The 27,894-nt window shown below is 43.8% G+C and overlaps 1 protein-coding gene across 3 annotated transcripts; it reads left to right on the forward strand.

Moving 5' to 3' along the window:
- The first annotated feature begins 14,057 nt into the window (after window positions 1–14,057).
- LOC138747292 (ORM1-like protein 2) lies at window positions 14,058–27,089 on the forward strand. Of its 3 annotated transcripts, none has more exons than XM_069906382.1 (4): window positions 14,058–14,138; window positions 18,636–18,817; window positions 23,646–23,797; window positions 26,146–27,089. In XM_069906382.1, exons 2-4 carry the CDS (start codon window positions 18,644–18,646, stop codon window positions 26,279–26,281), a joined length of 462 nt encoding a protein of 153 aa, XP_069762483.1. In that variant the 5' UTR covers window positions 14,058–14,138; window positions 18,636–18,643; the 3' UTR covers window positions 26,282–27,089. The 3 variants fall into 3 exon arrangements, with proteins under 3 accessions (XP_069762483.1, XP_069762484.1, XP_069762485.1); XM_069906383.1 differs by having other exon boundaries at window positions 14,083–14,138; window positions 18,633–18,817; XM_069906384.1 differs by having other exon boundaries at window positions 14,088–14,135.
- The last annotated feature ends 805 nt before the right edge of the window (window positions 27,090–27,894 follow it).

Below are 27,894 nucleotides of genomic sequence, written 5' to 3' on the forward strand. Positions count from 1 at the left end.
TATGTCATAAGATATGGGTGATTACACCACTCTCCTCACCTCTCTTCTGAGGTCATTAATCAGAATCAGAATTTATTGTCATGAACATGTCACGAAATTCGTTGTTTTGCAACAGCGTCACAGTTCAAACATTTACATAAACCACCTTACAAAATAAATAAAAATAGTGCAAGAAAAAGTCAAAGTGAGGCATTGTTCATTCTGATGGCGGAGGGGAAGAAGCTGTCCTTGTGCTGCTGAGTGCTGGTCTTTAGGCTCCTGTACCTTTTTTCCCATGGTAGCAGAATGAAGAGGGCGTGGCCTGGGTGTGGGGATCTTTGAGGATAGAGGCTGCTTTCTTAAGACACCGCCTCTTGTAGATGTCCTCAATGGAGTGAAGACTGGTACCTGTGATGTCACAAGCCATTAACAACCCTCTGGAGTTTTTTCTCGTCCTGAGCGTTGACACCTCTGTACCAGACAGTGATGCAACCAGCCAGAATGCTCTCCATGGAATACCTATAGAAGTTTTTGAGAGTCTTTGGTGACATACCGAATCTCTCAAACTCCTCATGAAGTACAGCCACTGACGAGCCTTCTTCGTGATTGCATTAAAACACTAGGGGCATGGTAAATTGCTCCTCAATGCAAGTAACTGGAAGAACACCAAAATGGAGGAGTTGTGGACAAGAGAGAATCAGTCGTAGGGGGTTAGGTGCAAAGGGAAGAGGAATGATTGCCAACATGATGCAATACGTCAAATGGCAGCCTCCTGTACTGTAAAGGTAAGTAAGGTGCTGAATCTAGGAACAGGCAGCAAGCCTGTTGTGGACTCTGATCTTTATGGAGGTGTCTTCTTACTGTCAGTGGGGAATTTGATAGTCCTGTGCATCCTTACATCTATGGTATGGCATCAAGCAACTCATCACTGCAGCAAGGAGCGACCCTGGTGAATCAACCCTCTCATTCTGTTTGTCACCAACTCCAAAGTCCATGAAACTGCCTGCTTACAACATGCATTTAACTAATGCAGCAGAAATTCAGTCCTGCGTGTCTTTTGCTTACCCCCATGGTTGGAAACGTGGAATTAATTGTTTAATGCCATGGTTCCCTTGAAATGGGTTGCAAAAAATATGGGTCCCCCTGCATGGAAGTTAAAATTCAGCCCAAAGTGTGGAGCGGCTGGGTGCTGGTTTGGAAACCTTCAGGGGTGAACTTGGTCAACAATAGTTGTGGCAGCAAAAAGGCCGACTGCTTTACACCAAGCCTGATTTCTGTCTGCTTTGAAAGCAATTGGTACAGTTTAATATCAGATGCTGAGTTAGTATTAGCCATTTTGCAGAAGCCTGAAGTCCAGCAGCTCTGGGCTATCCCTGCTCTTCTCAGACTGCTTCGTATGTGCGAACGTGGAGAGCAGATTTATAAAGGAAAGGTTGATGATTTTGCCAGATCCAGCATGCTGAGAAAACCTATTGAGGGGGAGTAAGCAGAACCTTGCTGTTTTCTTGATCATGTCCTGCAGTGCTAATGGTTTGTAGAAAGATTTGCATTGATCTGCCTCAATGACTACTGCCCAGTAGCACTCACTTCTACTGTGATAAAATGCTTCAAGAGGCTGGTCATGGCTAGAATTAACACATACCTAAGTAAAGATCTGGACACATTGAAATTTGTCTACCGTCATAATCGCTCCACAGCAGATGGAATATCATTGCCTCTCCACTCAGCTCTGGACCACCTTGAAAACAGCAATTCATACATACAGCTCCTCTTCATAGACTACAGCTCAGCCTTCAACACCATTATTCCCTCAGTGCTAATCAAGAAGATACAAACTCTGGGCCTCTGTACCCCCCTCTGCAAATGGATCCTTGACTTTCTCATTGGAAGACCACAGTCAGCATGAATTGGAAACAACGTCTCCTCCTCACTGATCATCAACACAGGACAAAGACCCACGCAATATATATAAATCAAATTATATCTTCTTTTGCTCTGGAAGATTGAGGAGGACCCGGCCAGATGGAAAACTCTGCCCATAATGTGGTGGGCAGAGTTAACTGTGTAAAAATGAAGGTGATGCCAAGACTACTATATCTTTTTCAAATGCTGCCAATTTCATTGCCCCAGTGCTTCTTTAAAATGTTCAATGGATGTGTCAGAAACTTTTTTGTGGAATGGCAAGGTGTCTAGAGTCTCCATGGAAAAGTTGACATGGGAATATAAATTGGTGGGGCTTAAAACTTCCAGATTTTAACAAATACTATTGGGAGTCCCAGGCAAGGTTTGTTGCCTCATTTTTTGAGGTGTCTCCCTTTTTGGGTACATATCAGGTCACATGTAGTAGGAGAAAAGATAGCAGGAGAATTTATATACAAATGAGATGCCAAATCAGTTTAAATAAAAACAGATAAACCCATTATAAACATGTGTGCCAGACATGGCAAAGAATAAATTGATGTACTGGATTGAAGGTGGGGTTATCTCCTAAAATGGCCTTGACCCAGAACAATTGAATACCTATGACTCTGAGCATTAAGATCCTGGACACCTGGGTGCCGGAAGGGGATCAGGTGAATCGAGGATTGTTACAATCAAGGGCAGCTCATGTCATTCGAGCAATTAAGGACTAAATATAAGTTATCGAATAAAACATTCTTCTGCTTTCTGCAAATAAGGTCTTTCCTAAGGGATAAACTGGGACCAACAAAGACTCTGCCTGACTTGGAGACTCTAATTCAAAAGGGGATTGTGTGTAAATTTATTTCTAGGATGTATTCCATAATCCAAATTCGAAAGCCCGAACCCGGGCCTACTTCGGTCAAGGGAAAGATGGGAGTCGGACTTGGGCATCACAATTGATGAACGATGGTGGGATGATTTGTGTTTGAATAGCCTGACAGGAATTATTAATGCCAGACACATAAATGTGCAATATAATTCCTTTCATCAGCTATACCTCACACCAATAAAAATGACGCAAGTCAAAGCCGGAAATCTCGGAAATGTGTTTTAGGTGCAGTGTGGAGATTGGAACCTTTGTCCACTCCATTTGGGTGTGTACAAGGGTGAGACCCTTCTGGGAAGACCTATGGGACACTCTGAAAAAAATTACAAAGGTGAGTTTTTCACAGGATCCGGAGTTGTACCTTCTAGGGGACATTGAAGAAGTATAGTTTAGACTGGCCAAACACCAAATTCAGTTTGTGAAGGTCATCTTGTCAGTAGACAGGAAATGTATAGCGGTTACGTGGAAGTACGACTCCTAGCTGAATATTGCACAATGGAATATGGAAATCCAGAGTTGCATTCCCCTGGACAAAATCACCTACAATTTGCGGAAGAGATATGGCACATTCGTTGAAGTGTGGGAACTGTATCTGAGGCACATCGGTCAGTGCACAGGTATAATTTACAACCCCTCCCCCCCCACCCCCCCCCCCCCCACCGGATAAGAGAAAAAAAACAACAATCAATCCCAGCAGGTAAAGGATTAAGAATATGAAATGGGGAATATGGCGCAGATGACGTGTGCTTTTGCCCCTATCTGTTTTTATTTAATATCCAAGGTCCTCTAGCTTCACGGAGGATCGTTTTCTTTGTTGGTATTTTGGTGATTTTTGTTTGCCTGTATTTTTGTATTTTTATATTTTGGTATTTGTACAATTTAAGGGATAGGGAGGGGAGAGTGTAAGGAGGGGGAAATAAGAACTCTAAATCATATTACGTGGAAAGAGAGTGTGAAGTTCTATTTATTGAATTTGCATGAGTCTTTGGAAAATCAAAACTAAAATATTTTTAAAAAACCACAGATGCACTCCAAGGATGCGTACTTAGCCCACTGCTCTACTCATTATACACCCATGACTGTGTGGCCAGGCACAATTCCAATGCCATCTACAAGTTTGCCAATGACACCACTGTTGTCGGCAGAATCACAAACGTCAACGAGGAAGTGTAGAGGAGGGAGATAGATCAGCTCGTTGAATGGTGTAACTACAACAACAACCTTGCGCTCAGTGTCAGCAAAACCAAGGAAATGATTGTGGACTTCAGGAGGAGATCAGGGGAACATGACCCAGTCCTCATCAAGGGCTCAGTAGTGGAGAGGGTTAAGAGCTTCCAAATTCCTGGGTGCCAACATCTCCGAGGATCTGTCCTGGAGCCTCCATGTTGATGCAATCACAAAGAAGGCTCACCAGCGGCTATACTTTGTGAGGTATCTGAGATTCGGTATGTCACCGAAGACTTGTAAACTTCTACAGGTGTACGATGGAGAACATTCTGGCTGGTTGCATCACTGTCTGGTATGGAGACGCCAACTCTCAGGACAAGAATAAACTCCAGAGGGTTGTTAACTCGGCCTGCGACATCACAGGCACCAGACTTCACTCCATCGAGGACATCGACATGAAGTGGTGTCTTAAAAAACCAGCCTCTATCTTCGAAGACCCCCCACCACCCAGGCCATGCCCTCTTCACTCTGCTACCATCGGGCAAAAGGTACAGGAACCTGAAGACGAGCACAAGGACAGCTTCTTCCCCGCTGCCATCAGATTCCTGAATAATCAATGAACCACAGACACGGCCGCAATTTTTGTCCACTATCATTGCTATTATTATTTTACTTTTTATAGTAATGTCGTAAGATGGTTATAATCTGAACGTTTGCCCTGTGACGCTGCTGCAAAACACCAAATTTCATGACTTGTTCATGACAATAAATCCTAATTCTAATATAGCACCTCAGGACATCCAAAAGCTCTCTCTCCATTTATTGTATAGTTGGAATGTTTAAAACACCAAAGTAAAATTGGGAATAAATGGTTGGCAGGCTGTGACCAGGAATGGTACTTGGTTTCCACTCATCACAATCTAGGACTGAGATGAGGTAAAATTTCTTCACTCAGCTTGACATCTGAATTTAGGAAGAGGCACCAAACTGGATATAACTGTTTACATATAACCGTTTATAGCGTGAAAACAGGCTATGTTGGCCCTTCGAGTCCGTGCCAGTTCACTTGAACAACTCCACTAGCTCCCCCCTCCCGCTCTCCGTCCATAACCCTCCAACCCCCTCACATCCATGTACTCATCCAACCTTCTCTTAAATGACAGAAGGGACCCTGCCCCAACTATCTCTTCTGGAAGATCATTCCATTCTGCCACCACTCGCTGAGTGAAGAAGCATCCTCTAACATTTCTCCTAAAGTTTTGCCCCCTTACCCTTAACATGCCCTCTTGTTACAACCTCCCCTGCCCTCAGGGGAAAGAGTCTATTTACGCCTAGTCTATCTATTCCCTTCATAATTTTAAATACCTCTATCAAATCCCCTCTCACCCATCTATGTTCCAATGATACAAACTGGTGATAGTACAAATGATACAAATCTTGCTGAGATTTTGAGTAGGGACAGGAACATCAAAAGGCTTCAATGAAATATAGGCAAGCTGAGTGAATGGATGTAAGCATAGACAAGTACCAGTGATTAGGAAAATGCTGATGTTCAGAGGGGCTTGGGTGTCCTTGTTCACTTGTCACTGAACGCAAACACAATGACAATTAACAGTTTTCGCACATGTTATGGTGACCTTCATTGCAAGAGGTTTTGAGTGCAGGAGTAATGATATCTTGCTACAATTAAACAGAGCTTTTGAACACAGAATATTACAGCACAGAACAGACCCTTTGACCCACAATGTTGTACTGATCTCCATGAACATTCTCCACAACAATCTAACATTTCCAAACCACACACTCATAACTCTATGGTTTTCTTACATCCATGTGCCTCTTTAAGTGTGGTGAAACCACTATTGTACATATTCATTATATATGTAAATTACATGACCTTTCCCGGTTGACCCTGCTCTCACTGTCCAGCTTGTGACTCCTTCCTTTTCTTCCCCATAAAGGCTGTCATGCCACAAGCCTGCCCCCAGTTCGAGTCCACGCTCCAGATCTTCCCTCCACCCGTTTGCCAATTTCACCCCTTATTGTAAGGCCGTCACCACTAAAAGTCCCCTTTGGAGTCACGAATGGAGTCTCAGTCTTTCAGAGGGAGATGGATTGGATGGTGGACAAACTCAGGCTGCGGGCCACTTTCCCATACCTCGACAATGTCACTATTTGTGGCCATGATCAGCAGGACCATGATAGGAACCTCTAGAAATTCCTCCACTCTGTGAAACGCCTCAATTTGACGTATAACACAGGGAAGTGCATCTTCAACACATGTTGCCTGGCTATACTAGGCTGCATTACAGAGAATGGAGTCATCAATCCCAACCCCGACCGCATGCGCCTCCTGTTAGAACTTCCTCCACTCCCCCACTGCCTCAAAGCCCTGAAACGGTGTCTGGGGTTTTTCTCTTATTATGCTCAGTGGGTCCCCAGCTACGCAGAGCAGGCCCGACCCCTCTCATCAGGGCCACTATTTTCCCCCCGTCGGCAGACGTTCGTGAGGAATTCGACCGGATCAAAGCCGGCATGCATGTTGTGGACGAGTCCATCCTGTTCCAGTTGGAAAATGATGCATCAGATTTTGCCCTGTTGCTACACTTAACCAGGCAGGCAGGTCCATAGCGTTTTTTTCGCATAACCTCTAGGGCCCTGAGAAAGAGGCCCAGGCTATCATTGAAGTGGTAGGGCACTGGAGACATTATCTCATTAGAAGGCATTTTACCCTGCTGACTGACCAACGGGCAGTTGCCTTTGTGCTTAATAATCAGCAGTGGGGTAAAATCAAAAATGATAAAATTCTGAGGTGGAGAATCGAGCTCTCCACCTAAAATTATGACATAGTGTACTGGCCCTGAAAGCTCAACAAGCCTTCGGATGGCCTGTCTTGGGGAACTTTGCGCCAGTGCGCAGATAGATCGACTGCAGGCATTGCATGTCGACCTCTGCAACCCAGGGATCATCCGTTTGTTTCATTTCATCAAGCCCCATGACCTCCCTTACTCCATCGAGGACATCAGGATGCTAATCAAAAATTGCCGGGACTGCACGGAAAGCAAACTGTGCTTCTACCAGCCCAACCGGTCACACCTGATCAAAGCCACTCACCCCTTTGAATGTCTAAGAATGGACTCCAAGGGATCCTTACCCTCCATGAACCGCAACGTTTACTTCATCAACATCAACGATGAGTACTCGCGGTTCCCCTTTGCTATCCCCTGCTCAGACATGACTGCAGCTACCATCATAAAGGCCCTGAACAACCTGTTCACTATTTTCAGATACCCCTACTATGACCATAGAAACAGGGGTTCATCCTTCATGAGCGACAAGCTGCGGCAGTATTTGCTATCCAAGGGCATTGCCTCTAGCCAAACCACCAGCTATAACCCCAAAGGGAATAGCCACGTGGAGCAGGAGAATGGCATGGTCTGGAAGGCAGTACTACTGGCTTTAAAGTCCAAGGGCCTCCCCATCCCCCACTGGCAAGAGGACCTCCCAGAGGCACTCCACACTATCCGGTCCCTCCTGTGTACGGCCACCAACGAGACACCTCATTCCCCAGGAAATCGGCATCCGGAACCACATTACCTACCTGGCTGATGTTTCCCGGGCATCCTACTCCTGTGGTGACATGTCTGTCCATGGGCTCATGTACTGTCAAACCAAGACCACCCGTAAATTGGAGGAGCAACACCTAATTTTCCATCTGGGTACTCTCCAACGGATGGCATTAGCATCGACCTCTCCAGTTTCTGCCAGCCCACTCCCCATTCTCCCTCCCTTCCCCATCCCTCTGACTTCTTCCCTCCAGCTCTCCACCCCTATCCCTCTCCATTCACAGAGCCACCCCCCCTCCCCCTGTTTGCTGGTGGGCCCTCCCTCCCTTATCCACCTATTACCTCCTGCCAGTAGGGCTGTGCTTCTCCCCCTGCCCCTCCCCTCCACCATTTTATTTGGGTGGCTGGCTACATTTTTCTCATCCATTGATGAAGGGCTCAAGTCCGAAACGTTGGTTATGTATCTGTATCTTTGCTACATAAAGGACATTGTCTGACCTTCTTCAGGTAATACAACGGAGATGGAGGAATTGAAAGGAATAGAATCCTTGCCGGGGACTGGGTGTGAAGAAGTGTAGTCGAGGTAGTTATGGGAGTTGATAGGTTTGTTAAAAAACATTTGCTCATACCTTGATGAGGGCTTAAGCCCGAAACATTGGTTATATATCTTTATCTTTGCTATATAAAGTACATTATTTGACCAGCTGAATTTCTCCACCTTTGTATTTTTACTTCAACCATGGGGTCTGCAGACTTTTGTTTTTAACCTGGTCTCCATTTATACTCCATTGTCATTTTCCCTTCTCTATTCCTCTGGTTCACCCCTCCCACCATGTCCCCATTACATTGGCTTCTCTTCCCATTCATTCCCAGTCTTGATTAAAGGTTTCCATCCGAAACATTGACCATTCCTTTTCTCCCACTAATGTTGCTTGACCTGAGTTCCTCATGTGTTCAAAAGGTGTACGTTCCAACTTACACAGTGGGAAACCTTCATCTCTTTAGAGTGAGCGGAGTTGTTCACGGAGTCCTGAGATGCTGCTTTGTAACTGGCCACTGCAACGCACCTGGATCTGTCTGCTCATTGATTCTACCCTGTGTGTGATGGTGGAGGGTAGGGTCGGGGGAGCCAAGAGGGCATGGGGATGGTAAGAAGGGGCTCAACACCTCCTCATGATGCCTAATCATATATGGAACTGCATCTCACTACCATTTGAGGCTCATGGGGATTCGGGCACTGTAATGCTCAATTCCTGGAAGCCCATTTTGTTGCATCAAAGAAGCAAAGGAAATCCCTGTCCAGTCTGTTTATAATTAAATTCTTCCAAAAGAACATCTCTGGAAACATCTGATGATAGGTCTGAGAGGAGAAATCCCAGTTTTAAATGAAAAACTAGATTCTCTTGATGCAGGGCCAAGCTTAATGGAACGCCCAGGGAGTCGTCCAAGAGCTGCATCTGCACTGTCTACATACCATCATTTAAGTACATCAAAAAAATGTACTGCATTCATCAAAGCAGATGCTAAAATATTTTTACCATGTTTCCTTAAACAAAGCCAAAAGATGTTTTCAGACACTGTGTGGATATCAACTCACAAGCTGGGTATTTGAAGTATTGTTTTCTACGGACCATAAGCAATTGTCTGCTGCCTGAATCACAATTCACACCAAGGGCAATACCAGGACAGAGTGGCTATATCCAACAATAATATAACACCTAATCTATTTACACTTATCTAAACTTAACTAACCTTATCTACACGTGTCTAACTTAACCCTCAACTATGTGCGAATTTACTAGTGTTGCGTGAAATACCCCAAGTCACTGCAGCTCAAGGCTAAGTTCTTGAAAGGCAGTTCCAAGTTCAGAAAATCCCAATGTTGACACATAGGCTTTAAATTGATGCAACACACAGACTTTAGATGGATCAGACACGCAGGCCTTAGGTGGATGCGACACGCAGGCCTTAGATGGATGCGACATGCAGGCCTTAGATGAAATTAGCAGTTCTTGAAGTGGGTGAAAGAAACTGGGGATAACAGAATGTTGATTAACTCACAAAACCCTTTTTGAGGTGCTTTCAACGAAATGTCCTTTTTGGACGAGTGCCAACCAAAACTCCCCTCTTCTTTGGCGGAGGGGACATGAAGCAAGTGATGGTCACAAAGCTTCCAGAACCCTTTTCGTGAATCAGCCGCTCAAGTGACTCTCACCATCCAAGCGCACTATTTCTTCTGCAAGTAGAACCCTTTTTGTGGGTCAGTCAAACAAAAGTGACCTTCGCTCTTTTGGTCTTCTCATTCCTCTATAACAGACAGGAGGAAATCAGACAGATTGTCTATAATCATGTAAGAGACCAATCCAGCACAGAATTTCTTCTGCAGAGAGCTGTTTGCTCCTGTGCTGACTCCTTAAAATGGCCCCCGATCAAAGCTATGCACTGCTTCTTCAATATGCTGGTCACATAGACTCTGCATCTGGGATTTCTAGGGCTTCTCTCCTCACTCTGCAAATGTATCCATTTAGGAATATGCTGTTTTCAAAGCCTGTTGCCAGTTCACAGTCACTTTCCAAAACCTGCAAGCTTTTGTTAAATTTGATCTCTTAAAGTGGCAGTCCCACATAAATGTAAATGAACTGAAAAATAGGAACACATCAAAGCGGATGATATAAAAGTTGAAGCCATTGTGGACAGCATAGATGGCAGTCTCCTAGGTTACAACAGGATATAGACAGGATGTAGAGTTAGACGGAGAAGTAGCAGATGGAGTTCAATCCAGTGAAGTGATGCACTTTGGAAGGTTGAACTTGAAGGCAGGGTAAGTGGTTGATGGCAGGATTCTTAACAGTGTACAGAAACAGAGGATTCTTGGAGTCCAGGACTATTGATTTTCAAGGTTGCTGTGCAAGTTGGTAGGTGGATAAGAAAGCATATTGTATGCTGGCCTTCATTTTTCAGGAGGATTGAGTTCAAGAGCCATGTTGCATGTGTATAAAACTCTGGTTAGACTGCACTTGGAGTACTGGGCTCAGTTCTGGTCACCTCATTATAGGAAGGATTATGGAAGCTTTGAAGAGGTTGCAGAGATTTACCAGGATGTTGCCTGGATTGGAGAACGTGTCCTTTGAAGAAATGCTGAGTAAACTCATTATAGGAAGGATATGGAAGCTTTGAAGAGGATGCAGAGATTTACCAGGATGTTGCCTGGATTGGAGAATGTGTCTTTTGAATAAATCATATAACCATATATAATCATATAACCATTTCAGCACAGAAACAGGCCAGTTTGGCCCTACTAGTCCATGCCGAACATCATCTCCCACCTGGTCCCACTGACCCGCACCCAGCCCATAACCCTCCACACCTCTCCCATCCATATACCTATCCAACCGATCCTTGAATATTAACATCGATCTCGCTTCTACCACCTCTGCCGGAAGTTCATTCCATACCCCCACCACCCTCTGCGTGAAGAAATTTCCCCTTATGTTTCCCTTAAACTTTTCCCCTTTTACTCTCAATCCATGCCCTCTTGTTTGAATCTCCCCAACTCTCAAAGGAAAAAGCCTATCCACATTGACTCTATCCGTCCCCCTTATAATTTTGAATACCTCTATCAAATCACTCCTCATCTTCTATGCTCCAGAGAATAAAGTCCATGGATTTTTTCAGTACTTTAAATAAAATATTCCACTCTACTATATTGACTGCTTTTTCAGCTTATGAATAAAAATTGATAAAAGGAAAAATAGTAGGGATTAAATAACTGGTATGGATTTGATGGGCCAAATGTAAGAAAATATGAAATCCCTCAAAAGCACCGATGGAAAAAGACTTCCCAGTTTCAGTGATCTCCTGCAGCTGACATCAATGCAACAACACTCAATATTAAATATACTCCATTTTAGGTGCAGCATCATTTCATAACATAAGAAATAAGAGCCTCCAGTGCCATAGCAGATCTGACCATGAATTCAACTCCCCGTCACTTTTAATTCTATTACAATGTCAAATTCTATCCCACTGGATCAAAATGAGGCGATCCTATGAATTGGTATTGGTCAGGCAGTGTCTGCAGCTTCCACAGGCAGGTAATTCCACAGATTCATTAGGTGTTTACACACCGCAGGTGAGCAATGACCCTACTTTGTCACAGGAAAAGTATCAAGAATTCAGGATCAACTGGGCCTTTCACACCATAATCCAAATTTCTGGGAATTTACCCTCCTTGGCTATTTAGGGAGAATCCCACCCCAAACTGATGACACATTACGCACTCACAGGAGAAAATTCCACTTTGTCTGTCGCCCACACCCCCCCCCCCCCGTTCCCCTCGGTAGGTCAGTGGCCCGCCTCCCCCCTTCACCTCGGTTGGTCAGTGGCCAGCCTCCCCCCTTCCCCTCGGTTGGTCAGTGGCCAGCCTCCCCCCTTCCCATCGGTTGGTCAGTGGTGTTGAGTAAACTAGGATTTTTCTCTATTGACCGAAGATGAGAAACGACTCTGTGAGAGGCATAGACAGGGTGGACAGCCACCTTTTTCATAGGGTGCCAACGGCCAATACCAGATGACATCTGTTTAAGGTGAATGTAGGAAAGTTTTGGGGAAATGTCAAGGGTAAGCTTTTTTTTACACTGTGGTTGTTACCTAGAATGCAGTTAGGGGTGATGGTGGAGGCTGCAACAGGGACATTCAAAAAACTCTTAGACAGGCACATGGATGTAAGGAAAATAGAAGATTATGGGTGTGAGGGAGGGAAGGGGTAGATTGATGCTGGAATAGGTTTATGTAGGTTGCTTGTTCTGTGGTGTAATTTTCTATGTCTCACAACCACTCAGCAAGGACAAGTCTGATGCAAGAAGGAAGTCTGGGGAAATGTGCAAGCAAAGCAAGTGGAATGAGCTCCAGTCTCCTGGGAGCCACTGTGGGAAGGTTACTGCTCATACATTAGGCTCATATCTCAAGTACCTCTGCCTGACTGACATCATCAATGATGTTAGAAGTCCGCAAACTTGCAATATCAAAGCTCACACTGAGTTAAAGACGATTACTTGGTAAATATGACTCTTTAGTGAAATATTAGCATAAATAGAGGAATGGTTAAAAGACAATATGTGTAAACAGATCATTTTATCATTGGTGGGCTTCAGTTCCCCATCCCATTCTCTTGCTGACATGTCTGTCCGTGGTCTCATGCACTGCCAGACTGAGACCACATACAAATTGGAGGAACAACACCTCATCTTCTGACTGGGCACCCTCCAACCGGATAGCACGAACATCAACATCTCTGGTTTCCATTACTCCTCCTTCCATATTTTTCCCTATAGCCCAGTGGTTCTCAACCTTTTTCTTTCCACTCACATCCCACCTTAAGCAATTCCTTACTAATCACAGAGCACCAATGGCATAGGGATTACTTAAAGTGGGATGTGAGTGGAAAAAGGTTGAGAACCACTGCCATAGCCCCATTCACGCTAGCACTTCAAACCAGTAATTAACTGCCAATCTACCACTTAATGTGCCAGTGTGAACGCTCGCGAACTGGCACAGAGGGGTCAGATCGCCTCGGGGATGAGCCACCTAGGGAGGGTGTATGATTGGCGATTCATTTTGAATCAGCATACCGTTTACCCCAGTGTGAATGGGATGGGGGTATGTAGGATGTCACCACTAGAGGATAGGTGCCCCTTTGCTCTGGGATGCCAGGTGATGAGTGTGAAAGGGCGCAGAGAACCAGTTAACACTGGTCCAGTGTGAATGACAAAAATGCTATTTTGAACCGGTTCGTTGAACTGTCAATTTACTGGTTAGCCAATGTGAAAAGAGTATTCCTTTAGCTCTGGCTCTCTTTTCTCTCGGCCTCCATTCGCAGAGCCCAAAACTGCCCTCCTTCCCCTATCATTTCTCACCTTTCCTTTCTCCTGTCCTAACATTTCTCTTCTCCCAGCCATTTCTGTGTTTTTATCTATTTAGGCTGTTTATTCGAGGTAATGTTGACTAAGGACATATTTCATTGATACATTTTCTCCTGCAGATGGACCAAGATGATTGAGGCGTCCAGTTTCATGCCAAAGGCTTGCCCTGTGGCCATACAAGTCGGTGACCTTAGGGCAACACGTGGTTTAATTAAATTAAACCTGTGGCCAATCTTCCGAAATTTATAATAAGGTATGCTGATTTATAATGAGTTGCCTTTACCTGACACTTCTAAGATGGAAAAACATTCAAAGACACTTCATTTTGAGGAATACAAATCGTTCGGGTTAAAGTGTTTCCTGTTTTCTATCGTGTCTTTTAGACGTGATTCGGCCGCTTCTCTTCTCTCTGCCTCCCGACCATCCCCAACTCAATCATTGACCGTCGTCGCCTCAGTGCAACCTACACTGATAGTCCACCTACAGCTGATTGACGTGCGAGTAGCCAATTGCAGCACGAGTTGGGCCGAGCACGCACCGAGCCGTCCAGCAGAGTCAACGACCCACAGCTGATGGACGTACGACTAGCCAATTGTGTTACGAGTTGCGGGGAGCGCGAACCAGCTGATTGGGGCGTTGTCGCTCTCTCTCTCTCTCTCTCTCTCTCCCGTGACGGGTTAGGTTGAGCGGTGGAAGATCTCTTGGTCGTGGTTAAAGGTGGTGAGTGAAGGGGCTGTTACTGATATCAGATAGTTTTATATTCGTTTCTTATGAGTTAAAGAGATAAATGGAGTTTATTGCGGGAATGTCTTTGTTTTTAAAGAGCAGGCCTTCAGAGTCTGTTTTTAAACCTACTCAAGTTTCAAGAATGTTATTTTCACCTCGCCTTACTATGTTCTTCTATTTTTTTTTAACCAGCACTGCATTTAAAAAATAATTCAGTATTAAATGATCCTCACTACAAATTGTTTTCATATCTGATAGAAATTTTACTGGGGAATGGTGCATGTACTTCAAAAGGCATTCTTTCTCTATTTTGTAAAAGAAGTGAAATGCCCTTGTTAATGTAATAATGTCTAGGGCAATAATTTAAAAATACTTTATTTTGGGTAGTTTGAGTACCTGGCCTGATTTGGAATGTACGCATTCTCCTTGTAGGAAACTCCAGTGAAGGTGGGCAAGAGGAAATAATTTTGAACCTTGGGAGAGTTTAATGAGCTAAAGGCTGATAAATTGTACTTCTTTCTGTTATTATTTTTAATCTGTTGGAACAATAGCTTGCTTGAGCATTCATCTACCAACAGTAACTCCAATCAGATTTGGACTTGTTGTCAGAGTACATACATGGCATCATATACAACCCTGAGATTCTTTTTTTTTCCTGCAGGCAAGGCAGAATTACCATTATTGGCAGGGCAAAAAAAAATCTCCAGGGTGACATCAAGTTTCACTTGTCACCTGGATCAATAAATCTTATAGGTATGGGTAACATTTGAGTGAGTTCACTGTAAAGATCCTTCAGTTCCATTGCTGGTGGTGTCTTCTTGGCATTATCCTCACTTCAACGAGTCCAGACTTATCCTCTTCCAAAGAGAATACAGTTTACCTGAAGTACATCATGTGCTTGCAAGCTAATGATAACAAAATCTTTACAGCCCATTTTAAAAAAAAAGCCCTCTAAATTGTTCTCTGAGTTCGTGCACACTACAAAAATGTAATTGGATCACTGTGCAGTTGTTAGACCTTATAAGCATCTGACCTTGTGCAAATGGTTAAATCAGTTAATTTAATCTTGGCCTATTTTTGTGTCCTGGGATGTAATCTTTAGATTTTATTATAAACAATTTGCATTTGATGTTATAAAACAACCACAAATTGGAAAATAATTGACTGAGGGAGAACATCAAATGATTGATCAAAAACATGGTCACTGAAAGGGTTTTTTGAGCATCATAAGGATGGAGAGGCAGAGAATTATGGGAAGGGAGCTGAAAATCACCATCAATGGTGGAGCATGAACTGGATGGAGAAAAGTGGAGGAGCTGAAGGAAGTTACAGAGATGGGGAAGGGTCTGATGTGGCCTCCTCTACATCGGTGAGACTGGATGCAGACTGGAAGATGGTTTCGTTGAGCACCTATGCTCTGTCTGCTGCAATAATAGCATCCTCCCAGTGGCCAAACATTTTACCCCATTCCCACACCCACATACCTGTCTATGGACTCATGAACTGCCAAACTGAGGCTTCCCTCAAATTGGAGGAATAACACCTAATATTACATCTGGGAACTCTCCATCTTGAAGGCATGAACATCGACCTCCAGTTTATGTTAAGGCCCTTCCCCACTGAGTCTCTCCTTCTCTATTCCTTTCCTCCAGATAGATCTACACCCCATTCCCTATCAGAGAGCAACACTCTCCCATTACCTTTTTTTTCATCTTCTGCCCTCCCACTAAGAGCCTGTGACCACTTATCCATTAGCCTTACTCCTCCTCCCCCCGCCCGCCACTTCCTCCCTCCTCTTCTCCTCCCCCGCCCACCTTTATATTCAGGCGGCTACCTGTTTTTGCTCGTACCTTGACCAAGGGCCAAGACCTGAAAAGTCTACTTCCTGTCGATGCTGCATGACCTGAGTTTCTCCATCACTTTTGTGTGTTACAAAGGGGATTGAAAACTAGGGTGAAATTGTTTACATTGGCATTGTTAAACTAGGAGCAATTGTGGGTCAGCACGTCAAGAGGGATAATTGGTGAATGGGTAATGGACTTGATGAAAGTTGAATCAAGGGACAGCAGATTTCTGGATTAACTGAAAGTTATGGCGTCAGAAAGATGGGAGACTGGCCAGGAAAACACTGTTAACAAGGTATCTGGTTCAAACTTCTACTTGTGTTTTATCTGAAGCAGCCTGGCCTCCCCTGGTTCTTTCACTGATTGGAATCATAGCTGCCACCTTACAGCTGCATCAACTTATTTCTACCACAGTGTTTGACGCAAATTGCAGTAGAAGCGCACAACCCACTTTCCAATGAGGGGACAGCAGAAACTCTGGAGCAACTCCAGTGTGGGCTGGCAAAGTTTGCAAGCACCAGCAATGCACCCAGTGCACTTTCATCACCTGCCATGTCCACCGAGCATGAGACGAAATCTTATTTCCGACATTTTTTTTTGTATTTCCTTGCCTCAGTACAGGATATGGATTTGAGACCTGTGCATCTCCAGCATCTTTTTTTCTCACTTAAGCCCTCACCAGGTATGGGGAAGAACGACATGCTTTCAAAATAGTTCATGTCACATGATGCAATCTTTGACTTTCCAATCTTATATTCTGGCAAATGCACCACGTATAGACTCATTGAGTTAATGCACTGAAAGCCTCGTACAACAGAGCTTGTTCAAATGAAATGCAATGCCGGAAAGTGTACCGTCATGTACTTTGGTCAAAGAAATAAATGGGCAAACTATTTTCTAAATGGGGAGAAAATTGAAAATTTCCAGATGCAAGGGTCTTGAGAATCCTTGTGCAGGATAGCCTGAAGGTAAATTTGCAGTTGAGATGGCGGTGAAGAAGGCGAATGCAATGTTGACGTTCATTTCAAGAGAAGTATAAGAGCAAGGATGTGATATTGAGGCTTTATAAGGCACCGGTGATACCTAGTTTGTATGTTCTCCCTGTGTCTGTGTGGGTTTCCTTCCATTGCTTTTAAAAAAAAAAGGACCGGAGTTGTAGGTCAATTGGGTGTAATTGGGCAGCACAGACTCATGGGCCGAAAGGATGTGTAACCGTGTTGCATATTTAAATTTAAAGGAATATTGTGAGCAGCTTTGGGCTTCTCATTTAAGAAAGGATGTGCTGACGTGAGAGAGGGTTCAGGGGAAGTTTCACAAGGATGATTCTGGGAATGAAAGGGTTATATGAGAAATGTTTGATGGCTCTTGGTCTGTACTTGTTGCAATATAGTAGAATAATGGGAGATCTCATTGAAACATTTTGAATATTGAAAGCCATGGACAGAGTAGATGTAAAAAGGTTGTTTCCCACGGTGGGAGAGTCTAGGACAAGAGGGCACAACTTCAGGATTGAAGGGCGTTCACTTGGAATAGAGATGCGGAGGGATTTCTTTAGTCAGAGGGTGGTAAATCTGAAATTTGTTGCCACAGGCAGTTGTGGAGGCAAGCCATTGGGTGTATTTTGGGTACAGATTAATAGGTTCTGGATTAACCAGGGCATCAAAGGCCAGGCAGTGGGGCTGAGTGGGAAAATGGATCAGCTCATGATTAAATGGTGGGCCAGGACTTGATGGACTGAATAGGCTTTTTCTGCTCCTATGTCTTCTGTTCACCTGTTTTATGTTGATAACTGATGGTCTTTCTTAACTAGGGATGGGAATGTCCATTTCCTTTATGGATGTTCTGAATCTTTTCTGAATTATAAACAGGAGTGTTTCTGATGTGAATACCTCATTGTAAGTTGTGAGTAGTTATTCTACAGGTTTGCTGATTTCAAAGTCCTGTCACAAACTCTACAGCAAGTTAGATTCCATGTACAAAAAATGGACTTCAAATATGTCAAATCCTTGTGAATATACGAGCAATTCCTTCAACTCCAATGTCCAGACAATGTCCACACAAATTAATATTCCCACCTGTTATAATCCAGTTTCAGTTGCACACCTTGTGAATTTCCACAGGGATTTTCCAACACCAGTGTCAAGGCTCAGTTTATTGCTTTCTTTTGTGAGTGAGAAGTTGTGGGTTCAAATCCCACAAAATTCAGGCCAGTATTCTACTACTGACCTGAAGGATATGCCACACTGTCAAGGCAGATCCATGGCCCTGTCTGCTTGCTCTCTTTAATGAACATGAATGCTCACCAGGTGAGTTTCTTTCCATAACCATAACCATATAACTTTCCATGTCCTGGGGCCAGTAATTATCCTTCAGATATCACTAAATAATTTTAAGTGAGAATTTGTTTTGGGTGTTGTTAGTGAGATCTTGTTATTGTCGTTGGCAGGCCAGTTAAGAGCTAGCAGCGGTTCAAATGTGTCAATTTGTGTAAGAAGTCCTGCAACAAAACACTGTCTTTGGGAAGCTCTTAGTGACAACATCACTTCCCTTCAGCACAATAGCTGAGGAAACCATTGGAAAGGCTATAAGTGGAGTGCAAAGAGAAGCATGTTCTCTTATGTTTGAACTGTGCCCTTCTTTAAAGTAGGAGACAGGATGTACGTTGGCGTCGCTCACAGTGAGGTTAATCCCAACACTCGGATAATGAACAGCCGGGGAATCTGGCTGGCCTACCTAATTTTAATTGGAATTCTCCATGTCGCCTTGCTGAGTATTCCATTCTTCAGCATTCCGTTGGTGTGGACCCTCACTCACATCATCCACAACACGGTGAGTTAAGGAGAGTGGGTAGGGTGGGACAGCGATGGTTGGGTATTTAGATGGGTGCTTTATAAGGCTGTTTGACGTCTTTAAGGACATAAGACAAAGGAGCAGAATTTGGATTTTCGGCCACACATATCTGCTTCGCCATTCAAATGGATGAAGTAGAACATAAGAGCACAGCACACCTTCAGCCCATGATGCTGTGCTGACCTACATCACCCTACTCAACAGACAAAATCTTCCCTCCCTCACACCCATAACCCTCTATTTTCTTGTCTGTCCAAGAAAATGTCCCTATTGCACCAGCCTCCACTACCACCCCTGGTAATGCATTCCAGCCACCCATTACCTTCTCTTTTTAAAAAAAAAACTTATCCCTGACATCTCTCCCAAAGATCTCCTCCACTCACTTTGTATAGATGTCCTCTGGTGCTTTCTAATCTCGGAAAAAGGTGCTGGCTGCCCTACACTATGTCTCTCATAATCTTGTCATCTCTCATCCTTCTTTGCTCCAAAGAGGAAAGCCCCAGTTCTGCTAACCTTGCCTCATAAGATGCATTCTCCAATCCTGGTAAATCTCCTCTGCATCCTCTCTGAAGCTTCCACATCCTGTAATGAGGTGACCAGAACTGAACACAATATTCCAAGTATGGTCCCACCAGTTTTTATAGAGCTGCAACATTACCTCGGGGCTCTTGAGCGCAATCCCCTGACTAATGAAGGCCAGTACACCATAAGCCTTCTTAACTACCCTATCAACCTGCGGAGCAACCTTGAGGGATCTGTGGATTTGGACTCCATGGTCCCTCTGTTCTTCCACACTATTAAAAATCCTGGCATTAATCTTCCAAAATGCATCACTTCCACACTATTAAAAATCCTGGCATTAATCTTCCAAAATGCATCACTTCACACTTATCCAGATTGAACTCCATCTGCCACTTTTCTGCCCAACTCTGCCTCTGCTTCCTGAAGCCAAGCCAATCCTGAATCCACACAGCCAAGGTTCCATGGATCCCACATCTCATGACTTTCTGAACGAGTCCACCATGGGGGACCTTATCAAATGCCTTCCTAAAATCCATATGCATCACATCTACTGCCCTACCTTCCTCAATTTCTTTTGTTACTTCCTCAAAAAACTCAATTAGGCTTGCTAGGCATGTATTTCCCCTCACAAAGCCACGCTGACTATCCCTGAGAAGACTATACTTCTCTAAATGTTCATAAATCCTGTCCCTAAGAATCCTCACCTGTAGTTTGCCCAGCACTGATGTAGAACTAGTCTATAATTCCCAGGATTCTCCCAATTACCTTTTTAAACAAGGAGACCACATTTACTATTCTCCAATCCTCCGTTACCTCCCCTGTGGCCAGGGAGGACACAAAGATCATTGCCAACACCCCAGCAATCTCTTCTCTTGCCTCCTGTAGTCACCTGGGTATATCTTGACAGGTCTCAGCGAGTTAGCAATGCTAATGTTTTTAAGAAGATCCAGCACCCTCTTTCTTAACCTCAACGTGCTCCAGCCCACAGGCCTGTTCTATACTGACCTCACCTTCAACAAGGTTCCTCTGTCTGGTGAACACTGAAGCAAAGTATTCATTTAATACCTCCCTCCCTCCTCTGCCTCCAGGCACATGTTGCAGCCCTACCTTCACTCTTGTCATCTTTTGTTCTTCACATATTCATAGAACGGTTTAGGGTTTTCCTTAATCCTACTTGTCAAGGCCTTCTTGTGTCCCCTTCTAGCTCTCCTAAATCCTTTCTTAAGTTTCTTCCGGGCTATCATATAATTCTATGAGCCCTTCCTGTCTTTCCTAAACCTGTAAGCTTCCTTCTTTCTCTCACCTCTTTTGTCAACCAATTTCCCTTTTCCTACCATCTTTACCCTGTCTCAGTGGGACAAACCTATCCAGAAATTCAGCACAAGTGATGCCAAAATATCCTCCACATTTTTTCCTGTGCTCTTCCCTGAGAAATCTCTTCCCAATTTTCTCTCCCCAGTTCCTGCCTAATTCCATCATAATTAGCCCTTCTCCAATGAAACACCTTCTCATTTTGTCTACTATTCTTGTCAATAACTACGATAAAGGTCAGGGGAGTTGTGGTCACTTTCACTGAAATGCTTCCCACTGAGAGGTCGGTTCCCTGACCAGGTGCTCTACCCAGTACTAAATCCTTGGACACACCTGACAAATTCTGCTCCATCTCAAGTCTCTCAAATCCGCACCAGTATCTCTGCACCATTCCAAAATCTGCCTACATATCTGCTCCTCAATGTCCCAAGAGCTATTGGGGCTGATAGACTACTTCCAATACAGTGATTGCTCCCTGCCCATTTATACCCACACTGACTCAATAGACAATTCCTCCACTATGTCCTCCCTTTCTGGACCTGTGATACTATCCCTGATTAGTAATGCTACTTCACACACCCCCCCCCCCCTTTTACTTTTTATCCTATTCCTTTTAAAACATCTAAACCTTAATACCTGCATCAGCCAAGTCTCTGTAATGGCCACAACATTGTAATTTCACCTACTGACCCTTGCTCTAATTCATCTCTATTCCTAATAATCCTTGCATTGATATAGACATATTTTAATTCCTCCAACTGACTACATTTACGCTCCCACCACTGCCCGTCCTTCCTGACAAACTCACATGTTGCATCCAGCTTTCCACCATCTGTTGTGTTCTATGCCTTCACATTTTGGTTCCCACCCCCCTGCCAAACTAGTTTAAACTCTCCTCAAATGTTCTAGCAAACCTGCCTTCCAGGATATTGGTGGCCTCCATCCTGTTTAGGTGCAACCTGTCTTTTTTGTACAGGTCATACTTTCCCCAAAGATCCTAATGATCCATGAACTTCAGCCATGCATTCATCTGCCATAACTTCCTATTCCTGCCCTCACTGGTACATGGCATAGGCTTCAGGACCTCCTCAGTTTTCCTATCTCTTTCAACCCCTTTCTCCTCCCCATAACCTTTGTCACCCTTACTACTTAAGAATCTATCAAACCAATGATGTGGCCTCCACAGTCATCTGTGGCAACAAATTCCACAGATTCACCCCCCCCCCCCCCCCCCCCCCGGCTGAAGTCACCTCTCCTCATCACCAACCCCCATGGAGCACCATTAGTTACTGGCAGCCAGCCAGAAAAGACAGCCTTATTTCTACTCTTTGCCTTCTGCCATTCAGCCAATCTTCTATTCACCATAGTATGTTTCCTGGTAATACTGTGAACTCCTTTCTTGTTTAGAATTCTTGTGTGCGGCACTTTGTCAAAGGCCTTCTGAAAATCCAAATAAATAACATCCACTGACACCTCTTTGATCTTAAAACAAACCTGCAGTATACAAGTTGCAATACACAGGATTCAGTCTCTTGAGCTTGAGGGTACTGTTGCCATGGTTAATCTTCGGCATTCTTTCCTACCCTCATATTATCAAAGGACAACCAGCCAGGCCTCCCTTCCTGATCACTTTCTTGGGAATCTGTGTGTGTGCGCAAGCTCCCCTGTGATTTACACCACCCCACTCCAATCCCCCACTATAACCTACACTTATTCATCAGAGATGGTGATGGTCTCCTAGCAAATCTCCATTGCTTGGGCACTGAGACCTACTCTCCCACTGTGCATTGACTGCCAAATACTGTGAAAGTTGTGTACCAGAAGAACATCTTTGAATGATTAATTTGGTCACTTAATTGGTTACTGTATATTGCCCCTGCTGTAGGTAGATGGTAGAATTGGGGTGAGCTGATAGATATGTGGGAGAATATTTGAGAAATGAGGTTAGATGCTGGAACCTGGAGCAAACTGCTGGAGGGACTCAGCAGTTGAGCAGCATCTGTGGAGGCAGAGGGATGTAGTAGGGTTGCTCTATGAGTTGGCATAGCTTGAATGATCTCTTTCCATGCTGTAAGGAAATTGTGCTCACACTGGAAAGGTTGGATTCTGATTTTACTGTCAAGATGCATTGCGATTTGCCCTGTAATACAGTGTTCCTTAATAACTTGAAGTTTCCACAGGTATTCCCCATGCAAGGGTCTGTGGCCTATTTGGCAGCAGAACCTAGGCAGGTCCCTTTCTCATCCAATCAGATTCTGGGAGTTTCAGGTCTGTAATGATTGAGCATATTGCTTGATGCATTTGCCCAGTGACTTTTAAACTGGAGCTATTTTTTTCCAATTGTATCCCTGAGCTTTGCAGAAAGCTCTGTGCAACCAAGTTTCTGTTCACTTGATCTGGGTTACACATTAACACACTGGCCCAGTACACTTATCCAAAATATACCAAGAATAAATGTGGCTTTGATGGAGATACAATCATCACTTATGACTGATAAATGTTAATGATCAAGGCAAAGAGGGATCTGGAATTGATGGAGGCAAGTATTAGTATTAATACTAAGTATTAGTGTAGATGGTTGGCATTTATTCAGTGTGCCAAAGGGCCCATTTATACGCTGTATAGCTCTGTCTCTATAAGCTCAGCAGTTAAATGAAAATCTAAAATTTAATTGATAAGCTGTTTTAAACTGGTTAAATTATTTTCTACAAAGTGGAAGAGTGTCACTACATATTTCACAGGACTTTTAAGCCTAAAACCAAGGCTTTTAAATATGGAGGTCTTTGTATGGGAGAGGCTGGGTGTTTAAATGTTGTATCAAGAGCAACATCAAAATAAGGTAGAAATGATCCAGCCTTTTACGATCTCCATAAGTATCCACCAAGGTTGTTTAAAGATGAGCCTTCCACTCACAACAAAAAATGGTGAGGGCTTCAAGTCAACACCAGGTGTGGTAATGAGTCTCTGTTTATAGGCTATGTATTGGTTTCTGCACACGGTTAAAGGAACACCCTTTGAGACTCCAGACCAAGGCAAGGCACGGTTACTGACCCACTGGGAGCAAATGGATTATGGGATCCAGTTCACATCATCACGCAAATTTCTCACCATTGCACCAATAATTCTGTAAGTCCCAGTTTTACTTTTTGGTAACTGCTTTAATTGTCAGAACTAGGGGGAAACCTGGAGCATTGTCGTGAGAGGGAAACAGAAACTAGCCAGTGAAATCCCCAATATTTACAAGTTTTAATCAGGGTTCAAAACTCCTCTCTTGACACTTGAATGTGTTTTTTTTAGATACTAGACTTTGTTTGCTGTGACATAAAAGATTCTCAGCACCATTGGAAGGACAAGGGCATTCCCAATGTGCTGGGCAATGTTTATCCCTCAAATCAGCATTTCTTGAAACAGATCATTAATTCCTTGACAAATAAATTTGAAATTGGCTGCAAGGTTATTCTACTGTGCTACAATGCCTATATGTCAAACAGCCTTGACTATACAGTACTTTTTTTAAGAGTACTTGTGTGAAAATATCTAGAAATGCAGGTCTACCTTTTTTTTGGATATCACTTCAAGATCTGACAGGCGATGATCCCAGGATAGCTGATATGGTACGAATCAGTCTGTCAATTTCACAGTTGAATACCCTTTCAATACACACCTTAAGTGTTTTAACTTTTTAAAGTTATTTTATCCGGGGTGGGGGGGGGGGGGTGCGGGTGGCGGGTGGAAGTTGTCACTGGCAAGACTAGTGTTTAATGTCGTGAGAAGGTGATTATGAACCACTGCCAATAGGTGCCATCTTTGTGAGAAGGGTTTGGACCCAGTGATAATGAAGGGGCAGCAATGCATTTGTAAAGCAATGTGATTTGGAGAGGAATCTGCAGTCAGCAGTGTTCCCATGTGCCTGCTACCTTGAACTGCTTGGAGAGGAAAGTCACATGGTTAGTCAAACTAGCCAAGGTGACTTGCAGCAATACATTCTGTGCAGTAATGATGCACATTGCAGCCACTGTTGTCCAGTCGAGGGGAGAGTGAATGTCTAGAAGTGGTTTAGGTGTCAATTAACTGAGTTGCTTTACCCTGGGTGGTAACCCTCAGCTTCTTGAGAGGTGTTGGAAGTTGCACTTCGTCCAGGCAAGTGGAGAGCATGTTTTGGTTATGGTGGATAGGCTTTTGGGGAGTAGGGAGAGCTCAAGCCCAAGTTGCTTGGGCTCATGGAAAGACCCATGGAAACAAACTTTAAACAGGTTAATTATTGAAAAGTAATCCAAGGTTGCAAAGCAGATTTTGTGGAGAAACTGGGATTGTTCTTTGTAGAGCAGGATAAGGGAAAGGAAAATTTAATTGTAACATTCGAAACCATAAATGTATTTTGATGGAGAAGTATTCAAGGTGGATTAGGGGTTTGAGGACTATGGGAAACTGGCACAGAAGAATTGAGGTTAGCATCCTCCTCCTGCTCTTGTGTGGAGGCAGAGGAACTTTCCTGTGGCTGGAAGGTCAACAAACAAGGACAAGGATTTAAGATAATTTATAATAATAACAATATGTTTATTGTCATATACATTGTATAATGTACATATGCACCAAAATTGTTGCTGCAGCTGAACAGGTACTTCATGAAAAAACAAGAGTACACATTAAATTAAAAATGGAAAATAAGTACAAATACAGGTAGTTAATATATTCACAGTTTTCAAAGTGCAATAGTGCAGACAGTCCTTTTGTGCTGTGGGAGCATTCGATGGTCAATGTAACAAGGGGAGGTTCAAGAGTCTGATCACTGTTGGAAAGAAAGTGTTCTTGAACCGAGAGGAGCTGGTCTTCACGCTTCTGTACCTTCTGCTCGAAGGGAGCAGTGAGGAGGTGGTGACCAGGGTGACGTTGGCTGCCCTCTTAAGGCAGCACCTCACAGAGATTTGGTAGAGAGTCCAATAACATGCCAATTCTCGTCAGACTTCTCAGAAGGTAGGTGTTGCTGTGCCTTCTTCATGGTTGCCTTGATGTGCTGGCTTCAGGAGAGTTTTTCTGAGATATGGACTCCCAGGAACTTGAAGGTACTTCCTCTCCCCATCTCTGTCCCATGGGTGTGGACAGGTACATGGTCCCTCAACCTCTCCTTCCTAAAGTCAACAATAGCTCCTTGGTTCTTGGTGATGTTGAGAGCAAGATTGTTGTTCTGGCACTACCCAACTTGGTTCTCCATCTCCATCCTGTATTCCAACTCCTCATTTCCAGTTATTCATCAGTGAATTTGTAGATTGAATTGGAGCTGAACTTGGCTAAAGCAGTTGTGTCATTGGCAAAAGAATCAGCAACAAAGGATTTACAGGTTTATAGGGAATGAGCAGGGGGAGAGTTTAACTCCAAAACACAAATCATGGGCTAAATTGTAGTCTTAAACAGTATGTAATTTGCTGAGTAAAGGATTGCTTGTCATTTAATAAATGGTTTCATTTTCTTTCCAGGTATATGCTAGCAAGTTTCTACACAAAATATAATGTTGTTCATTTCCTGGTGAACACAACATCTTTGCTCACTGCCCTCATTCCCAAACTCCCTCAGCTACATGGGGTCCGCCTTTTTGGCATCAACAAGTATTGAGCGGGTGGTTGGTAGCTGAGCGAATGCTGCCACTTACTCCAGCCAACCTCAGAAGGGGCAAGTCTGAATGATGGGCACAATTTACTGAGTGAATAAACCACGAAGAAGCAGCTGGATCCACCTCTCAAATTAGTATCTACACACTTTCCCAAGTGGAAGTCATTGTATGTAGAAATTGTCCTCATGTGAATAAGTTACTTGTTTATAAATTCATATTTCCCTTTTTACATTAATTGTACACACACACACGAAAAAGTTTGTCATTGAGGGTGTGGTAGTGTCTGTGCATATAAGAATGTGCAAATACAGTCCATAGATCTCATTTGCAAGACTAGTCAGATTAGAATGTTTCTTGAAAGTTGTAACCCAGACAGATAAGGTGTTGAAGAAGGTGTTTGGCAGGACAGAGTACAAAAGTTTCCAAGGCATTGGTGAGATCACACTTGGGAGTACTGTATGCAGTTTGAACTATAGGAAGGGATACAAGAAGAGATTCAGCAAGATTTTGCTGGGACTGGAGGGGTTGAATTATAGGGACAGGCTGGGACTTTATTCCCTGGAGTGTCAGGCCGAGGGGGTCGTTATGGAGGTCTATGAAAACATGAGGTGTGCGGATCAAATGAATGTGCAGATGATTCCAGGACTAGAGGGTGTAAGCAAAAGGTGAAAGATTCAGACAATCTTTTCACTCAGAAGGTGGTCCATAGGTGGAACCGACCTGCCAAAAGGGGAAGCGGGGTAAGGGAAGAGAGAGTGATAACAACATTCAAAAGACATTTGGACAGATTTATGGATTTGGCTGGGGGTGGGGGGGGGGGGGGGGTGGGATGGACCAAGTGCAGGCCGATGGGATGAGCCCACAGTGCCCATTTGGTCGGCAAAGACCAATGAGGTCAAATGGCCTGTGCCTGTTCTGTGCAGTATTCTGCAAGTTAAATTTCTTAATTTAGACATACAGCACGGTAACAGGCCATTTTGGCCCACAAGTCCATGCCGCTCCATTTACACCCCCAGTACGTTTTGAACGGTGGGAGGAAACTGGAGCCCCCAGGGAAAACCCACGCAGACACAGGAAGAACGTACAAATTCCTTACAGGCAGCGTGGGATTCGAACCCTAGTCCCAATCGCTGCCACTGTAAAGGCGCTGCGCTAACCGCTATACCAATCATGTTCTCTCTTTCAGCCTCACCCATCTGACAAGTGCAGTAAAATTTTATAAAATTTCTTCATTATTCATTGTCCAGTCCAGAATACATTTGCTATAATTCTTCTCGTGTCTAAAACAGAGGAACCGCTTGACCTTGGCTGATCATGGTCAACTAAACTACAGCAATATGGACTTCCATGAAATTTAGGATCATACAACAATGAAAACAGGACCTTCAACTCAACTTGCCTATGCTGACCAAAATGTTCCACTTGCCTGAATGTGGGCCATGTATCTGTCCAAACGTTTCATAAACAGTTCAATAAAGTAAATTGAACCATCTGACTTTAATAGGACTCTTGCTGCTACAGTGTGCGTATATATTGCCCCCGGTTACAGATTTCCCTTCTCTGAGCAAAAGACAAAAGGCATTCATTTCTATCTATTTCTCTTATGAGTTTGTAA

The sequence above is a fragment of the Narcine bancroftii genome, chromosome 12, assembly GCF_036971445.1.
Source record: "Narcine bancroftii isolate sNarBan1 chromosome 12, sNarBan1.hap1, whole genome shotgun sequence".
In the NCBI taxonomy this organism is placed as follows: Eukaryota; Metazoa; Chordata; class Chondrichthyes; order Torpediniformes; family Narcinidae; genus Narcine; species Narcine bancroftii.